The sequence below is a fragment of the Morus notabilis genome, unplaced genomic scaffold (genome assembly GCF_000414095.1).
Source record: "Morus notabilis unplaced genomic scaffold, ASM41409v2 Scaffold54, whole genome shotgun sequence".
In the NCBI taxonomy this organism is placed as follows: Eukaryota; Viridiplantae; Streptophyta; class Magnoliopsida; order Rosales; family Moraceae; genus Morus; species Morus notabilis.
This window is the reverse complement of record NW_010365453.1, coordinates 108,633-131,062: the sequence shown is the minus strand read 5'-3', so window position 1 is coordinate 131,062 and position 22,430 is coordinate 108,633. Positions and strand designations below refer to the sequence as shown.

General features: G+C 33.1%; 1 protein-coding gene and 1 pseudogene across 1 annotated transcript; both read right to left on the bottom strand.

The window, feature by feature from the left end:
- Window positions 1-4,870: 4,870 nt before the first annotated feature.
- Window positions 4,871-8,354, bottom strand: LOC21396878 (annotated as a pseudogene).
- Window positions 8,355-19,253: 10,899 nt separating this feature from the next.
- LOC112093557 (calcium-binding protein PBP1-like) lies at window positions 19,254-19,960 on the bottom strand. Its single transcript, XM_024172241.1, has one exon. It carries the CDS (start codon window positions 19,906-19,908, stop codon window positions 19,396-19,398), a length of 513 nt encoding a protein of 170 aa, XP_024028009.1. The 5' UTR covers window positions 19,909-19,960; the 3' UTR covers window positions 19,254-19,395.
- Window positions 19,961-22,430: the final 2,470 nt, after the last annotated feature.

Below are 22,430 nucleotides of genomic sequence, written 5' to 3'. Positions count from 1 at the left end.
GATAAAATCTCTTCCTTCCCTATCTGATATAGGCGCCACACACAGGGATAAAACCCTAGAGTGTGGCCGGCCCCAAGTGGATAAGGGGAAGGGATTTTTTTGTTCCAAATTCAAAATTGGAGATAAGGATTTGATTCTATTTTGAAGTTTGACTTCTTCTCTTTAAATATGAGAAAGATAGAAAATTGTAGAGACAATTTTTAACATATTTTCAGCCCTAGTTTTTCAGAGGTGGCCGAATTTCTCATAGAGAAAAAAGAGAGCAAAATATTTTTCTCCAAAAATTCCACATCGTGCATGCGTTGGTGTTTGTGGAAATTCGAGTGTTTAAGAAACCTGTTTTTGTCTCACGTGTGCCCACACACACGTCTACGTGGAATCAAGGAATTAACGTGGAAGACTTTAGTATTCTAAACACAAAGCTTGGAGCAAGGACTGTTCGTGGTCAAAGAAATTCAAGTTATCATCCGAGTCGGCTTCCAGGTATTTTTTCGGTTGATCCTTGAATCATGTAAATTAATGTGATTAATTTATTTGTGCATAAATTAATATAATCTATAGAGTATGTCAAAAGTTTTATGAAAATTTTTGTTATACACGATCCGCTGTTTCCTACCACGCTTCCGCACCCGAATTCGATTCGGGAACCAGCACACCCAATGGTCAGAATCTTAGTGTGTCAGTCACAGTACTTTGGTTAATAACTTTGTTTGGTTTTCTTATTTTTTTGTATTTATTGTTGTTTTTACCATTTTTTGTCATCTTAGAAGAAAATAAAGGCTTTAGAGGAAGAGACGTCGTTGATAGAATGTGACATCATAGTCAGACGATATCTTCACAAGAGTTTTTCCGTGTTCAACAACATATCTTAAGTATAAACTTTTTCCTTGTGGCTGAATCCCAAGCACATTTCTCACTAAATCTATAAGACCAATATAAGTTGTGTTGGTGGGGACCAATATCCCCTTTCATTTCACAACCGACGTATCTCGAAGCACGGTCCCAATGTCTATTGTACTTGATGAAGACGTTCAATCCGACAATCATTCCTAAATAATTTCAAAAGCAATAATTGTTAATCAACATGCAATTACTCCTAGTCGTCATTGAATCATTAGAAATTGCCAGTCATAACACTGTGTAATGGCCGGTCATAAGGCAGTCATAGTGTGCCAGTCATAACTCTATGGATCATTTTAGTCATAATATTATGTCCGGACAGTCATATCACTATGACTGCCTTATGGCCGGTCATAATACTATGACCGGACAATGATCGGCCATTTTGACTCATACTGTTATAATTTGACTCATACTGTTATGACTGACTAGTCATAGTATTATGACCGGACATATAACACTATGAGTCATAATACTATGACTCCCAAGGTCAACTATGTCTTTGACGTGTTGGTCGTTACAATCAATTTACATATCAGTTATAAATCATCTAAAATCTCAAATTAACGAAGGATATTTTTAATTCATATCACATTAAGTTCAACCCAGTCATTTTTTTCGAGTTTTATATCTAAGTCTCCCGAAAAATAAATTTAAAGACAAAAATGAAAGAAAAACAAAAAAAAAAATGTGTACCAACCTCGATCTGGTGCACAACTGGAGTATTGGCGACGAGGGAATGAAGGCGTAGGGAAGAGAGAGACCGAGTAAAGAGAGAGGTCAAACTTGAGAGAGAGAGAGAGCCAAAAATGGGGTGTAGAGAGAGAGCCGAAAATGAGGTGTAGAGAGAGATAATGGGCGGGAGAGAGTTAAAAGTCTTTTTGAGATGCTTTTAAATGATAATTTTAACCTAAGTGACATAGAAGTCATTTTACCCTCACACTGCTAATATGACGATGTTAACTATAAAAATATACAAAAATAATACTAAAATTAATAATAATTTATTCATGAATTTTATCCATAATCTCCACAAATATTCAATCTAATTAAGAAATGGGAAAGAAATAAATAAATAAACAATAAAAGAAAACCACGCACACAAGATTCTGTAGTTTTCTTATCCGACAAAGATTTGGACAGCAAAAGCTTGAATCTGAAGAAAATAGAGGAAAATAAGAAAACCCTTTTTCTCAGCAACCAAACAGAACGTAATGGACCCAACGAAGCACAACATTTCCAACTGTCCTTAAAGATTATCTGAAAGATGCACCATCGAAGCGAAAGAATCAGCATAATTCTGAAAGTATAATCCTTTACCGTGAAGTCCTTAAAAGTCCTGTCCATATCGGTTAGAAACTTAATAGCTGGAAGAGAATCAGGGCCCATTTAGTTTGCTGATTCGAGTTTTTAATTCGAGTTAAGATGTGATTTTATGTGAGAGCTTTTTACTGTAGCAAAAAAGTTAGATGTGAATGTTTCTAAGAGCTTTTTACTGTAAAAAAACTCAAATTCTAAACTCGAATTGGTGAAATGAACGAAGCCTCAGAGACCTCGTCGAGAGAATTTTGAATGTTTCGTCTTCAATGGCCGTTGACATGATAGGGTGGAAATCAGAAATCTCGGACTCGAAGAAACAACATATAGCTCGAAATGACATGAAAGAAAGAAAAGAAATGCATTACAGCAAAAAATGACATCAGTATTATACGACAATGCGTGTCACGTATTTAGCCCGTGTTTGTTTCACTAGTTAAGTTCAATTTAATCGGTGAGCGCAATTTTCATAAATATTAGTAAGCATGCAGTTTGAATTATAGTTAAACTGTCTAACTTAAAGTTTAGCTCCTTTTTTAGTTTAATCTTTCAAATTATTTTTAACAGTAAAAATGTGTTCACTCTCTTTATTTTTCACACCTACTTAATATAAATTCAAATTTTATTTCCTATTTAAATTAAAATTTTAACTTCACATCAAAATATCAATTCAAACTATAATTTAAACTATACAGTTTGAATTTTTCAAAGCCAACGAACCAAATGGGAGCTACTTATGTCGTGTTTTGTTCGGTTCTTAAATTTTCACCCAACCCGAACACGACCCGTAGCATGAAAATTTTAAAAATTACAACACAAATATGACTCGACCATTTTATAGATTGACACAACAACGAAAATGACTCATGGCATGAAATCACCCATAAACGCATGATCGACAGGAAAATTAAATACTTAATGTGAGTTTTTTACATATTAGAAAGAAATTAATATAAATAACCCGGTAAAATGTGATAACATCCATCAAAATTGAGTAAATAATAACATAAGATTTTGGGAACAACTATCATGATATCACAATTTCATACCAAAATTCAAAACAGGTGATACAATTTTTTAAAAATTTTTTACTGGTTTCATACCATGTTTGGGTTGGGATGGTCCACCTCAATTTTGATCTGTGTTTTTCTTGTCAATTTCATGTCGACCCATATATGCACTAAACCCATAATATTTATATATCTTTCAAATCGTATTATCATATCATGACTTATATTGTAAGTGCTAACAAAAACTAATTGCCTGAGATGAAACCAAGAAATTATGATTAAGAGAGACATAGAGAGAGGAGGTAAGGGGCAGACCATGAAAAAGTGCACACTAATTAAAGAAGTACACAAAGATACAAGGGATATAATTATTTTAGTACTCTATCTTATATGAAAACATTTCGAAAGCAGTTTATATTTTTGATAATATTAAATAGGTACTTAAAGTTTTTACAAAACATCTCCTAAATACTGTGAGGTCATTTTTTGAGAGAAAAACTTTCCAAATTACCCTTAATTAATTAGAAACTAAAACTTTTACACAAAATTAAAAATATTCTCAACAATAAAACATAAAATTTTAAAATTTTCTGTAAAATTTGATTCTGAGCAAAATTTTTAATTTCTAATTGATTATTTAGAAGGGCAATTTAAAATTTTTATGTCCCAAAAAAGACCTCAAAGAGAATCTAAAAGATATTTTTTAAAACTTGAAGATACCTATTAATATCATCAAAAACTTAAGATAACTTTGGAAAACGGATCCGAAAAGAAAACCTCAAGAAATTTGATTAACCAATGAAATTTTACACCAAGAAAACTGATACGGATCTTCCTGCGCAGGCACCTTTCGAGCAGGTGTTAACTCCAAGAGGAATAAGAAAACAGGAAAAGAAGAAGGCAAGCAGGAAGGAGGAAAAATTCTATTTTAATTCTTTGATAACTAACTTCCTTACAATCTCCGCTTAAATGGCCTCAGCCTAGCGAGAACTACGGGGAATCGCCTAACCAACCAAGGACTCCAAGGCTGGGACGTTACAACAGAAAATGGCAAATAAAGAGACATTACAACTCAGCAAGCATTATTCAGTACATTCAAGCATAATCCGGAAAACGACCTCAACTTCCATAAACGACTTCAGCCATTCTTCAACTCACATAGTCATTCAACCACTCAGGTTTCTTGATGGTGCGTTTGGGCCTTCCCAGCTGGGCCTCCTTCTGGGCTTCGTCTGTGGTCTCCCCTTTGGTTTCTGCCTGCTGTTCCAGAGCCAGGTTCATGGGCAGAGGAGTGAAGGCCAGGTCCATTGGCAGAGGACTGGCCGTATCAAAAACTCTCTCTAGTCTCTTCCCAAACTCTTTTCCCAAAATAGTTTTCTCCCCCCAAATTCTCTCAACTGACATTACTAGCTCGTTCACTTCACTGATTCGAATTTGTAATTCGAGTTGAGATATGATTTTGTGTGAACTTTTTACTGTAATAAAAAAGTTAGATGTGACTGTTTCTGAGAGCTTTTTACTGTAACAAAACTCAAATTCTAAACTCAAATCGGCAAAATGAACGAGACCTACAAGATTCCAAAAGACTTATTGGTAACATTACAAAAAAAAAAAAAAAAAAAAAAAAAAAAAAAAAAAAAAACCTAACTAAAACTAAAACTAAAACTATTTAAAATATCCTTAACTAACTTCTGACTTGGTGATCTAGCATTGACATTGTTCTTGAATCCATTTAGTGTGCCACATGTACATCACAGAGCCTAAGCTGGTTTCGACACTGCTTGAAAGTTTCCATTTTTGTTGTTTCAATGCGCGACTAGTTTCATGATTACATAGTAACCCTTATCTAGGCACAAGTTCAGATATTGTCACATTGTTTGTTGTACATGAGAAACGATCATCTTCTTGTGAATCCACTGCCATGAAATAGCATGCAGGCTCTTCTGGCTGAGGCAACTCACTCTCACTACTCAACATTAGGATGACAGACGACATGCTTGGTCTATCGGTAGGGCGTTGTTGCGCACATAGTAGACCAATGTGGGCGGCGCAACGCAATACTTCGCCCGCATTGTGTGATTCCCTCAAACACACATCAATAAGTTCAAATATCCTCGCTGCCTTCATCAACTTCCATGCCTATAAATGTAAAAAGTAACTGATGTGTCATGCTATCTGGTATCTGTAGTACCAGCCACCACTACTCACAACAGGTCGATATCATCGGTGTGGGGCCCGCATTACTTGAGTAGGATCTCTCTTTTTTTCTTACGAAAATCCTTATTCTCAATTTAAATAAGAGATCAAGAATTTTGACTCTTACATGTCCAATAAGGGTGAGACCATGATTTTCATTGTGAAAGAATCTACTTCTCTTTCCGCTTACGATCTCCAATACCACTACACAAAAGCTATATACGTCGGATTTTGTTGAGAATAAGCCACTGAAAGCATACTCGGGTGCCATGTAGCCACTGCACCAATCATTGTCATCAATAAGTAATGAAATTCATTTTTCATGGAACAGAGTTAAATTTTACATAAAGAGCATGGCAAGAAAACTCACTAAGTTCCTACTACTCTATTTGTGTTCCCTTCCGTCTGATCTCCACCAAAAGTGCTCGCCATGCCGAAGTCTGAAATTTTAGGATTCATCTCATTATCAAGTAGGACATTACTAGCTTTCAAATCTCTATGTATAATTCTCAATCTGGAATCTTGATGGAGATACAAGAGCCCTCGAGCAATTCCGCATATGATTTGGAAGCGCTTTGGCCAATCCAATAGTTTAGCTTGCACATTATCTGCAAAAAAATATTTAAAATAATCAAAGTAAAAACAAACATTTGCAATAATGAAAAATGTTTTTTTTAATAGACTAAGCTGTGTTCTAACCAAAAAATGAAAGAGTCTAGGCCTTTATTGGGCATATATTCATAAACCAGCAACTTCTCTTCTCCTTCAATGCAGCAACCAGTAAGCTTCACAAGATTCCGGTGCTGAAGCTTCGCAATTAGTATTACTTCGTTCTTAAACTCGTCCATTCCTTGTCCTGAACCCGATGAAAGCCTCTTCACAGCAATCTCTTGTCCATCTTCTAGTCTACCCTGAATCCTCACACTGTCAAAAGAATTGTAAAAGGCCTTTTTCGTATATTTCAAATGCTTTCCAATATCCATTATGCCTTTGAACTAACACATGAAAAGCTTACTCTGTATGCAGGTCCAAAACCACCTTCTCCGAGCTTGTTGTTCTCCGAAAAATTGCCAGTGGCAGCAAGTATTGCGGACAAGTTGAACAATGGGAGCTCCAAATCTTCCTCTTTCTGACTTACTTTCTTATTTCCCCCTGTTTTCTCTCAATAAAAAGAAAAATAAAAAACAAAAACAAAAAACAAATGATACCCAAATCAGCGACCATAAGGACAAAGAAGTTAGCTTAATTAAACATAATAATAAACATACATACATATGTGTGTGTGTATATTTGTATGTACGTATGTATGTATGTACATGTTTCCAATTAAAAACAAAAATAATTGTGACCTTCCATCTCCTCCATAAAAAGTAGCTTCCGACTAAGAGCGCCACAAGAAAAGCTCCAAGAACAGCTAGAACTATCACTCCTCGCACCATACGAGCGGTTTCTGCTTTTTCTTTGTCATTTCGACACAAAAAGAAATTGACATATCAGATTGGAAGCAATAGACATGAGAAATCAGTATGGACTTGATATGAAAGCAAAAGCCTATACTTAATTAATAACATATCTCAAGTATTTATAATAAGATTTGTTAACTAAGTATGAGCATACCTAGCTCGGAAGCTCGTATTCGAATGTACAAATCCTGTCCACTTTCTGGAATTTGTCGAATATCCCTTAAAACACCAAACCAGTTGCGACAATCCGTTCCTTCTCTGTTATCTCTGTTCGAATAAGTGGTACAAGAACAGTTGCTCAAGCATTTAGCCCTGCATTCCTTCAGATTCATTCTCTCACTAATCCAAATTCTTCTAGTGTCAGGCAGTTTCAAGCCAACTAATTTGACAAAATCATCTTCATCTCTATCTTTATTTTTATCTTTATCTTGGCAGCTCAGCGGATTGTCGCGAACACACCCTTCTGACCATTCCCTCAATTTCCAGTTCTCTGGGGATTTAGGCTCAAATCCCTTCAGACACTGGCATAGAGGATTCTTGTTTATGACACGATTCGCATTGGCTCCGCACTGACCATAGATATCACAAAAGTCTCTAGGCACATAAGCAAAAACCCTCCAACTGTTATTTCTCTCCGTCCAAATAAGTCGTTGTCTCGTTCTAGTTGTTCGGTTCAAAACAACTCGTGAGATCACTGAGCTGTTCTTGAGGTTGTACATGTAGTATGTTTCATTAGCATTGTAAACAATCTTATAAGCAAAAATCAGATTCTCGGGGTTTAGGTCCGGCGCCCCACTTAATCCTATGCAATTCCAAATCCCTGTTCGAAAATACTCCACCCCGCCCTGTCAGATGTATCCTTCTCGGAACTCAATTCCGAATGTAAAATCTGAAGAACACGGATCATCCCAGCTCTTCCATGCTGATAAGCGCCAGGTAAGACCTCTCCTCAAGTCCCATCCGATTTTCATCCCCGCTAGCAGTGTGTCTGAAGGATAATTAAAGCTTTACAAATAGTCTTCTGTGTTTCTATCTTCCTCATCTCTTAGAACAAGATTTCCAGAATCTACAAGCTGTAGCGTCAGTTTGTTGGCTTGTTTCAATGAGCTTGTCGACCAAACAACGCTCTTGTTCTGATTCAAAAGCACAAGACTGCTTGTGCTGTTTATCATCAACAAGCCAGAGAAATCAGTAATCGGGCTGCATCCGTTCGCGACCCAAATGACAGTTTGAACCGGGATTTTCTTGTACCAAATTCCCACGTAACGATTCTTTGAATTTCCCGGACTGAAGAAACCAAACTCAAACATTCCACTTCTAGAAACCAAGGTTTGTCCATCACAGATAGATTGAGAAGAGCTAATACTGTCGACTCCAAAGGAAACTGCAGAAAATAATAAGATCAAAATAGCATTGATCAACATAAAAGCAAAAAAATTCATTGTTTCAGAAAGTATTGTGGACACAAATTTATATGTGTGTGTGTGTGTGTGTGTGTGTGTGTGTGTGTGTGTGTGTGTGTGTGTGTATGTATCCACTGTACCGTTAAGGTTTGGCTGCTTTATATGAACTTCAAGAGGAATTTTCTTGTTCACACAACTTTTCTATTCTAATGAAAACGAAACGGCAATCATATGTCAGTAGAAAGTATATGACTCTTCATCTTTAAAAGCTGGAAAGAGAACACGAATTACATGTGGTTGAAATTGATATAAATCTTATCATAAAACTTTGTTTTTATTCCAGAAAAGGAGATTCCCTGATTTTTTTCTATGTCAGCTTACGTATATATAAATACGTACATACATATACTTGCACGTTTCTACTTTGTTTGTTTTTCTTAATTTCTTTCAAAATAAAGTTCTGCTCTCTTAGTTGGAATAGTTTGAAGTAGTGTTTGAGTACAGGTATATATAGAATACAAAGCTATTAACATGCCAATTTCCATATCATATATATTCTTGTTGCTTTCCCTTTTCTCTCTCTTTTCTCTTTTTCTTTTTTTTTTCCCCCTCCTTTCATACCCTACCAATACGCTTTGAAATTTATATAAAAATTGTTTGTGATGGTGTCTTCATCTCAAGAAGTGTTTAGTTTGGTAGAATATTTCTTTACATTCTTCACATTCTCTATTTCGTGAGTATATACATGTACATATATATACACACACACATATAGACATATTTCAATGGTTCAGTTTCTAATAATAACATATTATAATAACAATTGATAATGTGACTTGCTAAGAATTTAATCTCATTAATTGTTGTATATTTTTTTATTAACATCTAATTTATTACAACCGCATACAATTAAAATAACGATACTACGAGTAACTATTTTAAAAAATAACAAAATACATCAAAAGAAACCTTGACAAATTTCTCACGAATTATAAGACTAAAAGAGAACATTTCGTACCTCATCTCTCATGTATACGTGACAATTTAGGTTCCGATTGGACACTAAATAAGTCAATGTGACTCCCCAAACATGCTAAGATGACTTATTGATCAATCAACTTCACCGGTCGATTCTACGAGTCGATACACAGTCTTGGGCAAGAAGTTATGAGAGAATATCCTCAATATACTCCTAAAATAGGAATTGAAAAACAAAATTATCTAAAAAGAGGAAGAAATCAACCAGTCAAGTCAAGTTAGAAGAATTAAAGAGGAAAGAGGTTAACAATTTACTTGGGCAATAAAAAACACGCTCAATGAGCGAGATTAATAGCTCTCAAAATAAGGAAACAAAATCCCCCGCAAATCAAGCAATAAAGGAGCAGAATCAACTCTTAATGGACAACAAATCACATTTGACTAGTCAATAGCTAAGTGAATTTATTAATAAAGGTCAAATATCGCCCAAAAAAAATAAGGATCAAACATTAAAGGCCAAATTGCCCAAGAAAACAGAAAACAACCATAGAGCCCACTACAAGAAATATCAGCATTAGTAGCTGACCAAAAACGCTATTAGTCACTAGTAATAGTATTTTGTGCAGCACTAGGACATCGGACGCTATTAAAAATCCTAAGAAAACATAGCGTTCTAAAAGAGTTATGAAAAGCGCTATAGAATTGAGGTATTATAGCATTTAAGACAAGTTATTTTCAACTTCTTACAGCTATTTAGCATGGCTATGATACAGATTAATAGTTTTTTTTCCTTGTCATGTTCATACTCTTGTAGTTTTTTAAAATTATTATTGATATCATTTTCAATTCATTCAAATAGATGGTGATTCCGAGCAACATCTTATATCTAAATAGGAACATTCAAATTAAAACATAAAAACTTTCAACATATCAATTGTTATCAGTATCTACCAAGTTGGCAATAAAATTACGTCTACAACATAATTCATACACTGTCCAAAACCTTAATATTCAAAACAAGTAAAGAAAACAGAGGAATAGCTGGAGATATCAAAATATCCAAAACGTCTAACTAAGTGAAATAGTGAAGTAAATCCTTCCATCTTGACAAAATGCTTCAACAAAAAATTCATCTCCATCGTTTAACCTGTAAGAAAGTGATCCACTATCAAAAACAATAATCAAACTCAATTAAAACTTCCACCATTTAACCTGTAAATAAAGCAAGGACTAGTTACACCATTCACAACTACATAGCCACATCCACATATGTTTTGCAGTGAATTAGAGAAAACATGGCTTCAATGATGCACTAGGTAAAAATTTAATGTCAAACTTATAAGACGGAGTATCTTACATATATTGTTATGTAGATCGAGAGATCCTACAAAGTAATCATAGGAGAAAAGGTTAAAGTTAGACCTTTTGCAATAATACAAAGTAATCAAAGGTAGTGTTTGCAACTTTATAATCAAAGCTTCCATTGATAAACATCATACAACTAAACAGCAGAACAACTTTTACTATAAAGCCAGAAACTTGTGAGCAAGAGCACTTGAGTTTCCCAAGACATTAACAACAAGTGCCTACGAGTTAACTCATATTTCATCTTTATTGCCAAGTAACAACACAATTAAAATTCTAATGTCCAAAGTAGGAATACTAACCTTTGAGAAGCTACGTCAAAATCTGTAAGAAACTACACTAAAGATTATAGATGCGTCACGACTACACCTAAAACAACAAATAAGACAAGGCACCACGACACTAATTTAAACATGTGTGGCAAAATAAGCAAACGTTAGCACTTGTCACTAAATAAACCATTCACAAGTTAAAGCTACAAAGAATTTCATTAATCAAAGCAAGAACTTCATTATCACAACAAAAGATTTAGCAAGGGACCCAATTAACAAAAAGAATCCAAAAGTACATGAGCAAAGAGTAGTACTTTAAATCTGGTTTGAGTTTGGCATTCCCCAAATTTCCAAGCTATCTTCAAATTCTATTTATCCAGAATTGGAGAGATGCTAAAATAGAGAATAAAAGAGAAGGGAGACACAATTAATGAGTTATCAATCTTTGGTACATCTTCCTCAGGACTTAGGAGTAATCAATTACTCTTGAAATAAAGCAAACTGAAACAACTAATAAGGTAAATTCTTACCAGTTTATAGTACTTGAACTCAAAGAAGTCCCAATAGTTTTTCTACTGTCAATAAAAAAAAATAAAGCACTACAAGGGAAAAGAAAAAAAAAACAAAACTTCATATCCAACATATATCTACCTAAGTAGCTTTTTTTAGGTTGAATCAATATCTAATAACACAGCTAACTATTTGAATTCCCAAAATCTATAGAGGCAATTTACAAACACCAACCTTATGACTTGTTAGACTGAGGTATATGAAGGAAAAATGAATCACCTAAATAATCTTAACTCATTAGTAGTCAACAAAACTAGAATATGACAGCAAACAAACAGATAAAGCAATAAATCAATTGTACCTGCAATAATAGATTACATGAGAGATGATGATGTAGAAGAGGATGCAAACAATAGGTTGCTAGGTGCCATTTACAAAAATTATTAGGTAATACTTTTATCATTAGAATTTGAATATACTAATATAAAACAAAATAAATATAGCACATTGCTATATTAAATTAACTTTGTTTTTTATCGTATCCAGAGTAAACTAGCTTGTCAAACCAAAAATGGTGCTTTATGCCAGGAAAAAAAAACGAAACAAAACAAACACACACACACACACACCCACAATCTTGAGCTTTCGATCCAAGCTTTCTGCAAAATATCAAAATGAAACAAGTTTTAAAAGCATGAATGAAAAATCAGACAGATCCATTGCTTAGAAATGAATGAAATAGCATCAAAATAACACCAAAGACGATCATCTAAATTCAAGTTACCAAAATTCAAATAATCAAACTATCCCCAGCTCATAAGCCCAAATAAGTTGATTCCATGCAAACAGATGTCCTAATCAAAACCCAATAAATAAATATTGGCAAAATCTAACTAACCCATACTTAAAAAATAGCGAAATCCACCAAAAACATCCACAAAAAACTTCAAAGGATTCAAAAATTACCCACACTCAACTACAATTTACAAGTACAAATGAAGGTCAATTGCTCATTTTTATTACCTCAATGCAGTCGCCCTCTTTCCAAATCTGTATTGATCTTAATCTCAGAAAATACAAAATTTAAGAAAGCCTAACACAGAAATGCACACACAAAAAAACACATTCAACGTATAAATCATCAAAATGAAAACACGTAAATCATCAAAATGAAAACACGTAAACACATAAGTCAAAAATCCACAATGAAGTGGATTCTCTGAACATGAAAAAAAAAAAAAAAAAAAAACTTATTTGTTGAAGAAATGGGGAATACCTGAAAGGCTGAAACAAACCTGAGAATCTCACTTCCCGAAGGCCGAATTTGATGAGGATGAAGAAGAAGAAGACTTCACGAAAAATAAACAGAAACCATATTCCTAAATCTCCCTCAAATCCAAACCATATTCCTAAACACAGATTAAACCATCGGTCCAAACTCCAAACACAGATCAAATCATCAAAACGAAAACAAACAAAAAAACAAAAAATGGGCAGGGGAAATACCTGAAACCAATCTGCCGAATGCAAGAAATCTGACTTCCCGATGGCCAAATTTGACGAAGAAATGAGAAGAACAAGCCTTCACGAAGGCCGATCTGACGAAGAAATGAGAAGAACACAACTTCTCCAAGGCCGAATCTTAAGGAGAGATGACGGAGATGAAAGAAGAAGAAGAAGCAAGGCCGTAAGGGTGGGTGACTTCTGTGGGAAAGAGAGGGTCACCGTGAAGAGAACGAGCAGCGGTGGAGAGAAGAGAACCAGCGGCGGTGGAGAGAAGAAAACCTAGCTTCACTTCAGCGTGGAGTAAAAAAATGAGAGTAGAAAAGTAGAAAAGGCAGCGTGGAGTGAATGAGATAAGGAAAAAAAAAAAAGAGAGAAAAACAAAAGGGGGCGAATGAGCGGCAAAACGTGAAATTTGGGGGAAAAAATTTTCACTATCCGCCCAACTTTTTTTTTAATGTGTGTACTTATATATATTTAAATATATAAAAAACAAACCCGTTAAAATTTTAAGAAATTTTAATATATATATATTATAACTATTTTTAAACGCTATTATATATAGGCGCAGTAACGTTTTTTAAAAAACGCTATAATTAACAGCTACAAAAAGCATATTTTCTTGTAGTGGCCTCTTTAGCTATAATTACAAGACATGTAGACGTTTGGTTCATGGATTAGAATTATTTTTAATTTACGTGTATTTTTTGTGAGATAAAATACTGTAGCGAATCATGAACTATGATTCGAATCGGGATACGAATCTCCCAATCAAACAACCTCTTAGGCACTCTTGATCATGATGACTAGAGTTCTCAAGCACGCTCTCAAGCACTCACGCTTATTTTCAGCACATGTTTTCCATTATTCTATGTATTTTTTAGCATTCTTTCTTCTCTCTTATTTTATTCTTCTCTCATCAACTCAATCTAATGCTTTTTAGAAGTGTATATAGTGAAACAACCAGAACCTGATAAAAGACGTAGCACTCCTTAATGAGCGAATTTCTATAAATTGTTATGTATTTATTGATTGTTTTTCTTTATTTCACGCTTATCAACACTCTTGTTACCGCAACGAATCAATCCTTTTACTTGTAACTGGTAACTCGGTTATTGCCTCTTAATTTCATTAATAGTACTTAGACTTCACACCCTACAAGAAGAATTGAAAAACTTCGTTAGAAAATTAAGAATAGGACTAGGCATCTTGAATATTCACCAATCTCTCAAACACCAATTTATATGTAAATGAATTGTCATCCATTTCATTATCTTAACATTCAGTAGTGGATCGGAGCGGCTCTCCTCATAGGTGGCAAAATCACTACAACTAGCCAACGCAGCCTAATCGAATATTTGATGAAAACGGACAAATGCGACCAGTCTAATACTCTAATTCATAGGTGGCAAAATCACTACGACTAGCTATCGCGGCCTAATCGAATATTTCATGAAAAAGGACAAAAGCGACCAGTCTAATTCTATGGAGATATTTTGTGCTTATACAGTGAGCATGTTAAAACGATGTTATTATCTCCAAAAGGCCGTAAGGCCATTGAATTTGTTTAAGAAAATAAAAAATAAAACAGAAAGCAGGGAAAATGAACATCAGTTGAATTAGAAAAGGAAATATAGAAAGCAAAGTACATATCTAATCTTACTATAGTATTTCTTCTTAAGAGTACCACGCGTCAACTCATTCTCCTTCTCTTTTCTTTCTTTATTTGTCCCTTTCTTTACTTTTTTATCTTTATTTCTTAATTTTTAAGTGTTTTATTTTTTATTTTTTATTTTATGAATTTTTTTCAGTTTAGTTTTTTATTTGTGTTTTTAAAAATATATTTTTTCACTTTATTCCTATAATGTAATTTCTTACAGTTTAATTTTTAATTTCTAAAAGAAGCCTCCCTTGAAAAAACAAAAAGCCAAAATATATTCTTAAAGAAAAAGGCCAATATTCCATTAAAAAGAAAAAAGGGCAATACACAAACACAATATAATCGTTTTCTAAAAGAGACTTTCTTCGATAGGATCTTCCTACTGGTAAGATCAGTTTCTGACCTTAAATATAGTTTAAAATCACATCAAAATGAAAAATACGCAAATTAGATAGTTTTTTATACAAATTTGAGGACTTAAAGTATGAAATAATACTCTATTTTTTTTATCTTACCAAAAAAGCTCCCTTTTTTAAAAAGGATATTTACCTTTTTACACTCTATGTTTTGGGTTTATTCAAGAACAATACGTTTAGTTTTTTATCTCATCAAATATATACCTTCAAATTAGATTTAATGCATAAGTTTATACCTTTCCACAGTTAACAATCGATTTTAACCTTTAAAATACCTAAAATACCCTTGAATAAAAATTAAAAAAATTAAAAAATTAAAAAAATTAAACTTATAATTTCGACCTCGAAAATATGCCATATTCCATTGAAAAAAGTTTTTTTGTGTTTTTATTTTTTATTTTTTGTAATATTGGAAAGTGTTAATTTTTATTTCTCTTTTTCTTAAGGATAGTTTGATTATTTTAAATGTTAATAACTCTAGCGTTCAAGGATATATTTTTCTTGTCGTCATCACTCCATTACTTAGGTTCTTTGGGAACCTTTTTGCATTTAACGGCTTTGGTAGGCACAATAGGGTCATTTTGAACCTCTTCCCACGAAGAATACTCAATGGATTGGAAGTAAATTTTTATCTTAACTTTTTAATAATTGTAGTCACCCCCATTAAAAAAAGAAGGTCTATTCGTAGAATGACTTTCCATATTTCAAAAGCTTTGAATAGTCATGCTCAAGATTGTAAAATCATTTTAAAGGAAAATAAGCACCAAGCTCTAATACCAATTGTTATCCCAAAAAAGACTACCTAAAACGGGGGTGTGAATTAAGTTTTAAAAATATTTACAAAATTATCACAATTATTAGAAAATTAGAACAAATAGCAAAAAATAATGAAAATAATCACGACATGATTATTTTATCAAACACAAGATAGGCAAAATAGGAAGCATTTTGAAGAAATACAAGAGAAGCAATAAACCCAATATCTAAAAGCTAATCAATCAAGGGAAAGACCAATAAAGAAATAAATTGTGAAAATCTAAAGAGAGAAGAGGAAAGAAATTGTTAATGGAGTCTTATGGTTCGGCAAAAAAAATTGCCTACGTCCACTATCTCCTATTTTCATCACAATTAGACCTCTTCCACTAGCTGATCGTCCTTTCAACACGATTTATCAATTTTATAATGGTGACTGCTTCTACTCAAGGCTCTCTCAACCTCCTACAATCGTCGATTTTTCTTTAGAGATCAAGTAACCACATGAACATGATTTACAAAGCTTGGAAACAAATCAAGTGAAGATTACAAAATGTTTCTTGACAAGTAAATCTCTCAACTCTCACTCCATTAAAGAATTTAATACAAAGTAATGGTAAGAAGATGATGATGTCACACTATCAAGAAAGAATTCAAAAGCATGTAAGAAGTTCAAGAGAGAATTTAAGAGAAGATGATGATTATGTAAGTAAAAGAGTATCCTTTTAGATTTTTGTGCAAATATAGGAGCTCTATAAAATGATTCTTACCCATTTTAGGCATAAAAAAGGCTTTCAATAGGTAAAAGAAACAAATTTTGTCCGTTTGGGATCGCTATCAAACGGTTAGAAAAAGGGAGAAATAGGAAAATAGGCTAAGACTTGAGATGAATTAAAATTAATAAGCCAATAGTTTACATAAGTTAATAAATAGGGCAAATTACTGTTTTTGTCCATAACTTGTCTGGTTATGAACCATAACTTGACAAGTTATTGTCTGTAATTCACGGTTTTTATCCATAACTTGTCTGGCTTTGAACTATAACTTGACGAGTTTGTTTATAACTTATCTGATTATGAACCATAATTTGACAAGTTATGACCTATTAATTTCTATAACTAAAAATTGGCCTATATACTTTCTTAAACTTTTCATATTGGCCTATTTTCTACTATTTTCGTTAGAAAAATGACCATTTAAACAGTACTGGTCGACCGCCAAATTACCTTTGGTCAACTGGTGGAGACACTATGTTTGAATTTCATCAGTTGCCCAGTGAAAAATCTGAAGCTCGATAACCGGTCAACCGGTTGCAACTAAAAACTGTCTCCACAATTCAAAATTCAAACTTTAAAAAATAATTTAAAATCAACATATATAATAATTTAAGTCAATTTAAAATTGTTTTTTAAAAAAGAGTGGGAAATTTAAAAGTGAGTGTGTGCAAGAGTCTACTCTAGAATTAATAAATGATATAGTGAGATCAAAATCAATACAAGATAGACCGATTAAAACAGATTGATCTTCAATTTTAAGCACCTTGATTTATCTTCAATTCTTCTCTTCTTAGGTGATGTTTGGTTCATGTATTCAGAATTATGATTCAAAACCATTTTCGTTTTACGTGTGTATTTTGTGAGAGAAAAACACTGTAGAGAATCATAAATTATGATTCCGAATTATAAACGAATACAAAAAACAAACGGACACTTATTCTCCACAAGCTTGCTCAATCTTCAATTTTCTTTCTCAAACTTGAGTTGGATGTAATTGATAATCAACTAAGGCATCGTTTAGTTCGTTGAGATGTGACTTTACGTAAGAGCTTTTAGCTGTAGCAGAAAAAGTTAAATGTGACTTTTTGTGAGAGCTTTAACAGTAGCAAAACTGAAATTAAAAAATTTAAATCGGTAAAATAAATAAGACCTAAGTTTAATCATACTCAAGATGAAAAGATTAGTAATTGTGTGTTTGTAATTATCAAAACTTAACATAATTTATAACTTTGGGCCAACATTCATCTATGATTTATTTTGTGCCTTTAATTTGTTTTTATGAAACGAATTTTTATTTTTAAAAATTAAAAAATACTTAAAAAAAACAAAAACACTATTGAAAAATAATTTTCTTTCAGAAACTTTATGGGACATCTTCTTTTGTGATCTACCAATATAGTAAATATTTTTAACTATTAGATTAAATTTTTAATGGTTAAATTTGTATAAGTCTATATTAAAAATTTACAGCACGTTACGCAACACTATTTTTGTTACAAATCTGACTATTAAAAAATTAAACTAACAATAAATAATGGCACGTTTAGTTTGCTGATTTGAGTTTTAAATTTAAGTTACGATATGAACTTTATGTAAATTTTTTTTATTATAATAAAAAAATTAAATGTAATTATTTTTTAAAAATTTTTTGTTGTAATAAATTCTAAATTTAAATCGATAAAATGAAAGGAGCTTAAAATACTGACTCCAGTGTTACGTTATAAAGTCTCGTTCACTTCACAGATTTAAATTTTCAATTCGAGCTGAGATGTGATATTTTCTGAGAGCTTTTTACTGTAGTAGAAAGTTAAATGTGACATTTTTTAAAAAAATTTTACTGTAAAAACCTAAAACTAAAAACTTGAATCGATAAAATGAATGAGACCTAAATGCATTGTTGATGAAACCTTTCTTTTTTGTGTTTTTATTTTGACTTGGTCTCCATTCGCGTCAGCCCCCAATACCACTTTGTTGCCGACACGGACGAGACTAGAGAAGACGATAACGTCTGCAGTTTTTTTCACTCCACATCTGTAATACACGCTATTAAGGGCTTGTTTTTTTGAGTGAAAAACTCAAAAAAGTGCAACTCGAGTTACAATTTTATTCGAGTTCATATTTTTTTAAGTTTAAACTCGAGTTTAGGACTAAAACTCAAGTTCAAGTTTCTCCTTTAACTCGAATTCAGAAACTCGAACTCAAATTAATAAATAATATTTTTTCTATTTTTAAAAATGCTATAATTTTTTCGTTTTAATTCTGATTGAGATGATTTTTTTTCTATGCGTTGACAACGAAAAGATGAATAAAACCCAACCCATATACCCTATTAAAATTTTTCATCAGCATTAACTCAAAAAGATTTTTATCTCAAATCATAACTCAAATGTACACAATCAAACACAAACTCAAGTTACAAATTCAAATCAAGTTATAACTCAAATTTAACTCAAATTATAACTCAAATTCAACTAAAAAATTATACTCAAATTAAACTCTAAAATAACAAGCCCTAAAATACTCTTTGATTTTTCCCGACTTTCCTCTGCTTACTAGAGTGTACTTTTGGAACAAAAAGGAAAAATAATATAAAAAAAAAAGAAGAAATTATAAACTTGTGTCAAATTGTCAATTTGCTTCGGTGTATATTATAATTTCAAATATTAGTAATTTTTAATGACAAGTCAAAAAAAATAAAAAAGCAAAAAAACAACGACAAGAAATACTAAACTTGTGTCAAATTGTCAATTTGCTTCAGTGTATAATTCAATAACTTCCAATTCGAAAAACACAACAATCTGTAACCAAAAAGAAGAAAAACACAACCCACAACTTTTTTTCCTCTTTTTTCGGTTGAAAAGAATTAGTAATTTTCAATGAAAAGTCGTGTTGAACTCTTCTTGAAGAGCTTCTTCCAACCAAATACGCGAGTCCTCCATGAGCTCGGGGCTCAATCTGAACATAAGAACACAAAACTCCATCTGATTGAGGGCACCATCACCGTCGAAATCCCCTTCCCGCATCATGGACCGTAGATCATCATCGCTCATGTCCTGAAGGCCCAGCAAGGCCGAATTCCTCTTTAGGCTCTCAAACGTGATGACCCCTTTATCACCGTCCATCAGAAGATCAAATCCACTGCACAGCTCGCCTATAAGACCGTCCCCACCGAGCTTTTCCGCCATTAGGGGTAAGAAATCGTGGAAATTGGATTGTGGGTTTTGTGAAGCCATGAGATGTAGAGAGAGTAATAGAGTAAAAATGGAGAGAAGGGAAATTCTAGAGAGAGAAAGAAATGAAGAGGGATTCTGTTGTTGGGAAGAGAGAGAGTTTGGGGAAGTATATAAAGAATTAGGGAGTTGGGTCTTCCGAGAAGGAGAGGCCATGGGAGACAACTAAGATACAGATAATTAATGAGGGAGGTCAGACTGTTTGTTCACTGAAGTTGCCTGTGGGGTTTCTTCATGACTTCCTCAAGGGTAAAAATGTCATTTCAGGAGGGATTGTTTTTAAGGAAGGTTCTGGAGGGTGAGTTTGTCAAGCCTCGACAGGTGGAAATGGAATGGAAACAGAAGCAGTCGTCCACTTTCCCTTGAAGGGGTAAAATTGTCATTCCCCGAGGTGTGGAATGGAAGCAGAACAGTCTTCCACCTTCGTTTGGTTCTTTTTTATTATTATTATTTTTTTAATTTTTCAATGATTTGTCTTTCCTTGACAACTGGAGGGAAGAGTTACAACTCTTGTTCTTCGTGAGCTAGCTTAGATAGGAAGGCAGCAGGGGTAGAATCGTCATTCAATTAAAAGAACTTTTGGACGTTTTCGTCCGCTTGTCCCAATAAAGAATGAAGGCTGTCTTTTTCTGTCAAATTGTGGAAGTTTATGCCTCTTTTTTATTTTATTTCTTATTCTTTCCCTTCTTTGGCTTGTGTTTTTATTAATTTGGCGTGGAAGTCTAGGCATTGAGATACCCAGACCAGACAACTGAAGATACAGAGAAACTTCAAAGAAAATCTTAAAAGGCTTTAATTTGATTAGAAAGGTTGGATTCACACGAACGAAGATGCTTAGAGAAAAATGTACAATGAATGTCATAGAAGCGGTTACATGAATAATTCTTCAAAAACAGAAAGACTGTGATGCTAAGTTAACAATTAAAGATTAACAGCACGTTTAATTCGCTGATTCGATGTTTTAATTTAACTTAAAATGTAATTTTATATGAGAATTTTTTATTATAATAAAAAAAATTAGATGTAACTGTTTTTAATAACTTTTTATTATAATAAAATTTAAATTTTAAACTTAAATAAGTGATATGAACGAAAACTTTTAATTCTTAAACAACCGCTTTATTGCAAGTCAAATCAACCATATATTTTTAAATTAATTTGGAGACTAAGGCATCGATTCTTATTATTTTGTGTGTTCTTTTCACCTACGTTTTTTTTTTTTTTGCTAAAATTTCACCTACACCCTTAAGAATATATATTTTTGTCTTATTATAATATCCGATGTTCAGTTTTAAAGATTCTTGTTATTGGGTTTAAAGTAGCGACCCAATAAATAAGGCCCAAAAGCTTTATGAAGCCCACTTAAGCCCAAGATAGCTGAGAAGCAATATCGTGTCACCATTAGAGAAGTAAGGCACGGAGGTAAAAATTGAGGCTATGCAGTTCAAACTTAACCAGCGTGGATTATACCAACAATTGATATTTGTATTTCAAATAATTAAATATCAAATTATGATAGACAAGATACGTTAATCGAGAAGGATTTATCTCCTAAAGACGAGAATATATCCACACGAGTAGTCATCTCCAGTGGTGGTGTAATTCGGCCAGACGAGTAGTCATCTCCAGTGGTGGTGTAATTCGGTCAGATAGGGTCAGGTTGAGCTGAAAAATTGAGCCGGCCCAATTAATGTGGGTTGAGAAAATTTTAGGTCGCAACACTCTTTTAAGTCTACAAACCCGTAACCTTTCGGCTGACCTCGGGTAGGCTTGGGTTACTCGGGTTGGTGAAAACTAATTTTAATATATGACTTCATACATCTTTTAACAGTCCCAAAGCATAAAATCCATAAGCATTAACATAACATCAAATATACTTCTTAACAGTCAATAAAGTCCAAAAATAAAATTAACAATACGTTAAATAAATAGTCCATATAAAGATAGTCCAACAAAATAGGAAATTTAGTCCACTCCAAACAGTTTAATCTAGAATAAAGCACCTTCATTCCCAACTTGCCCCTCATGTGTTGCAACAGAATTTGACAAATCTTGAGAAGAAAACATAACAAAAAAAATCATCATAATCAAGTTTAAGACAACAAAATAAACAATAAGGAGATGAAATAAAGTTAAAAAAAATAAGTAAAACGTAAAAATATTACCCGACTCAATATCTTCATATTCATTAAACTCTTCCATGTTAATAAAGTTGATGTGCTCACGACTACGCAGCCAATTTTGTGTACAAATCAATGCCTCCATTATCTTGGGGCTCAATGAACTCCTAAAGGGATCGAGACCAATTTATCTATTACCTGCAAATTCACCTTTTTGTATCATAATTTCTAAATAAATAATACAAAAATTAGAGAAGCCCAGAATTTTTAAATGGATCAAGGAGCAAAGAGTAGAATAAAAACTGCAAATGCAAGCATTCCTTTTAATCACAAAATATTCCCATCACCAATAAGGCAAACTAAAAAATCAGATATGATGATAATAGCAAGAAGAATATCATTCATAAAAATGCAAAGTTTCAGCATATCTTTCAGATAACAAGTAAGTAAAAGGGTAAACTAATAAAATACAACAGCGTGAAGCTTAAGGCCCTAGCAATCTTCACTTCACTAGTAAAAGGAGAATCCAAATCTATTAAACGAATAAATATCATGTAC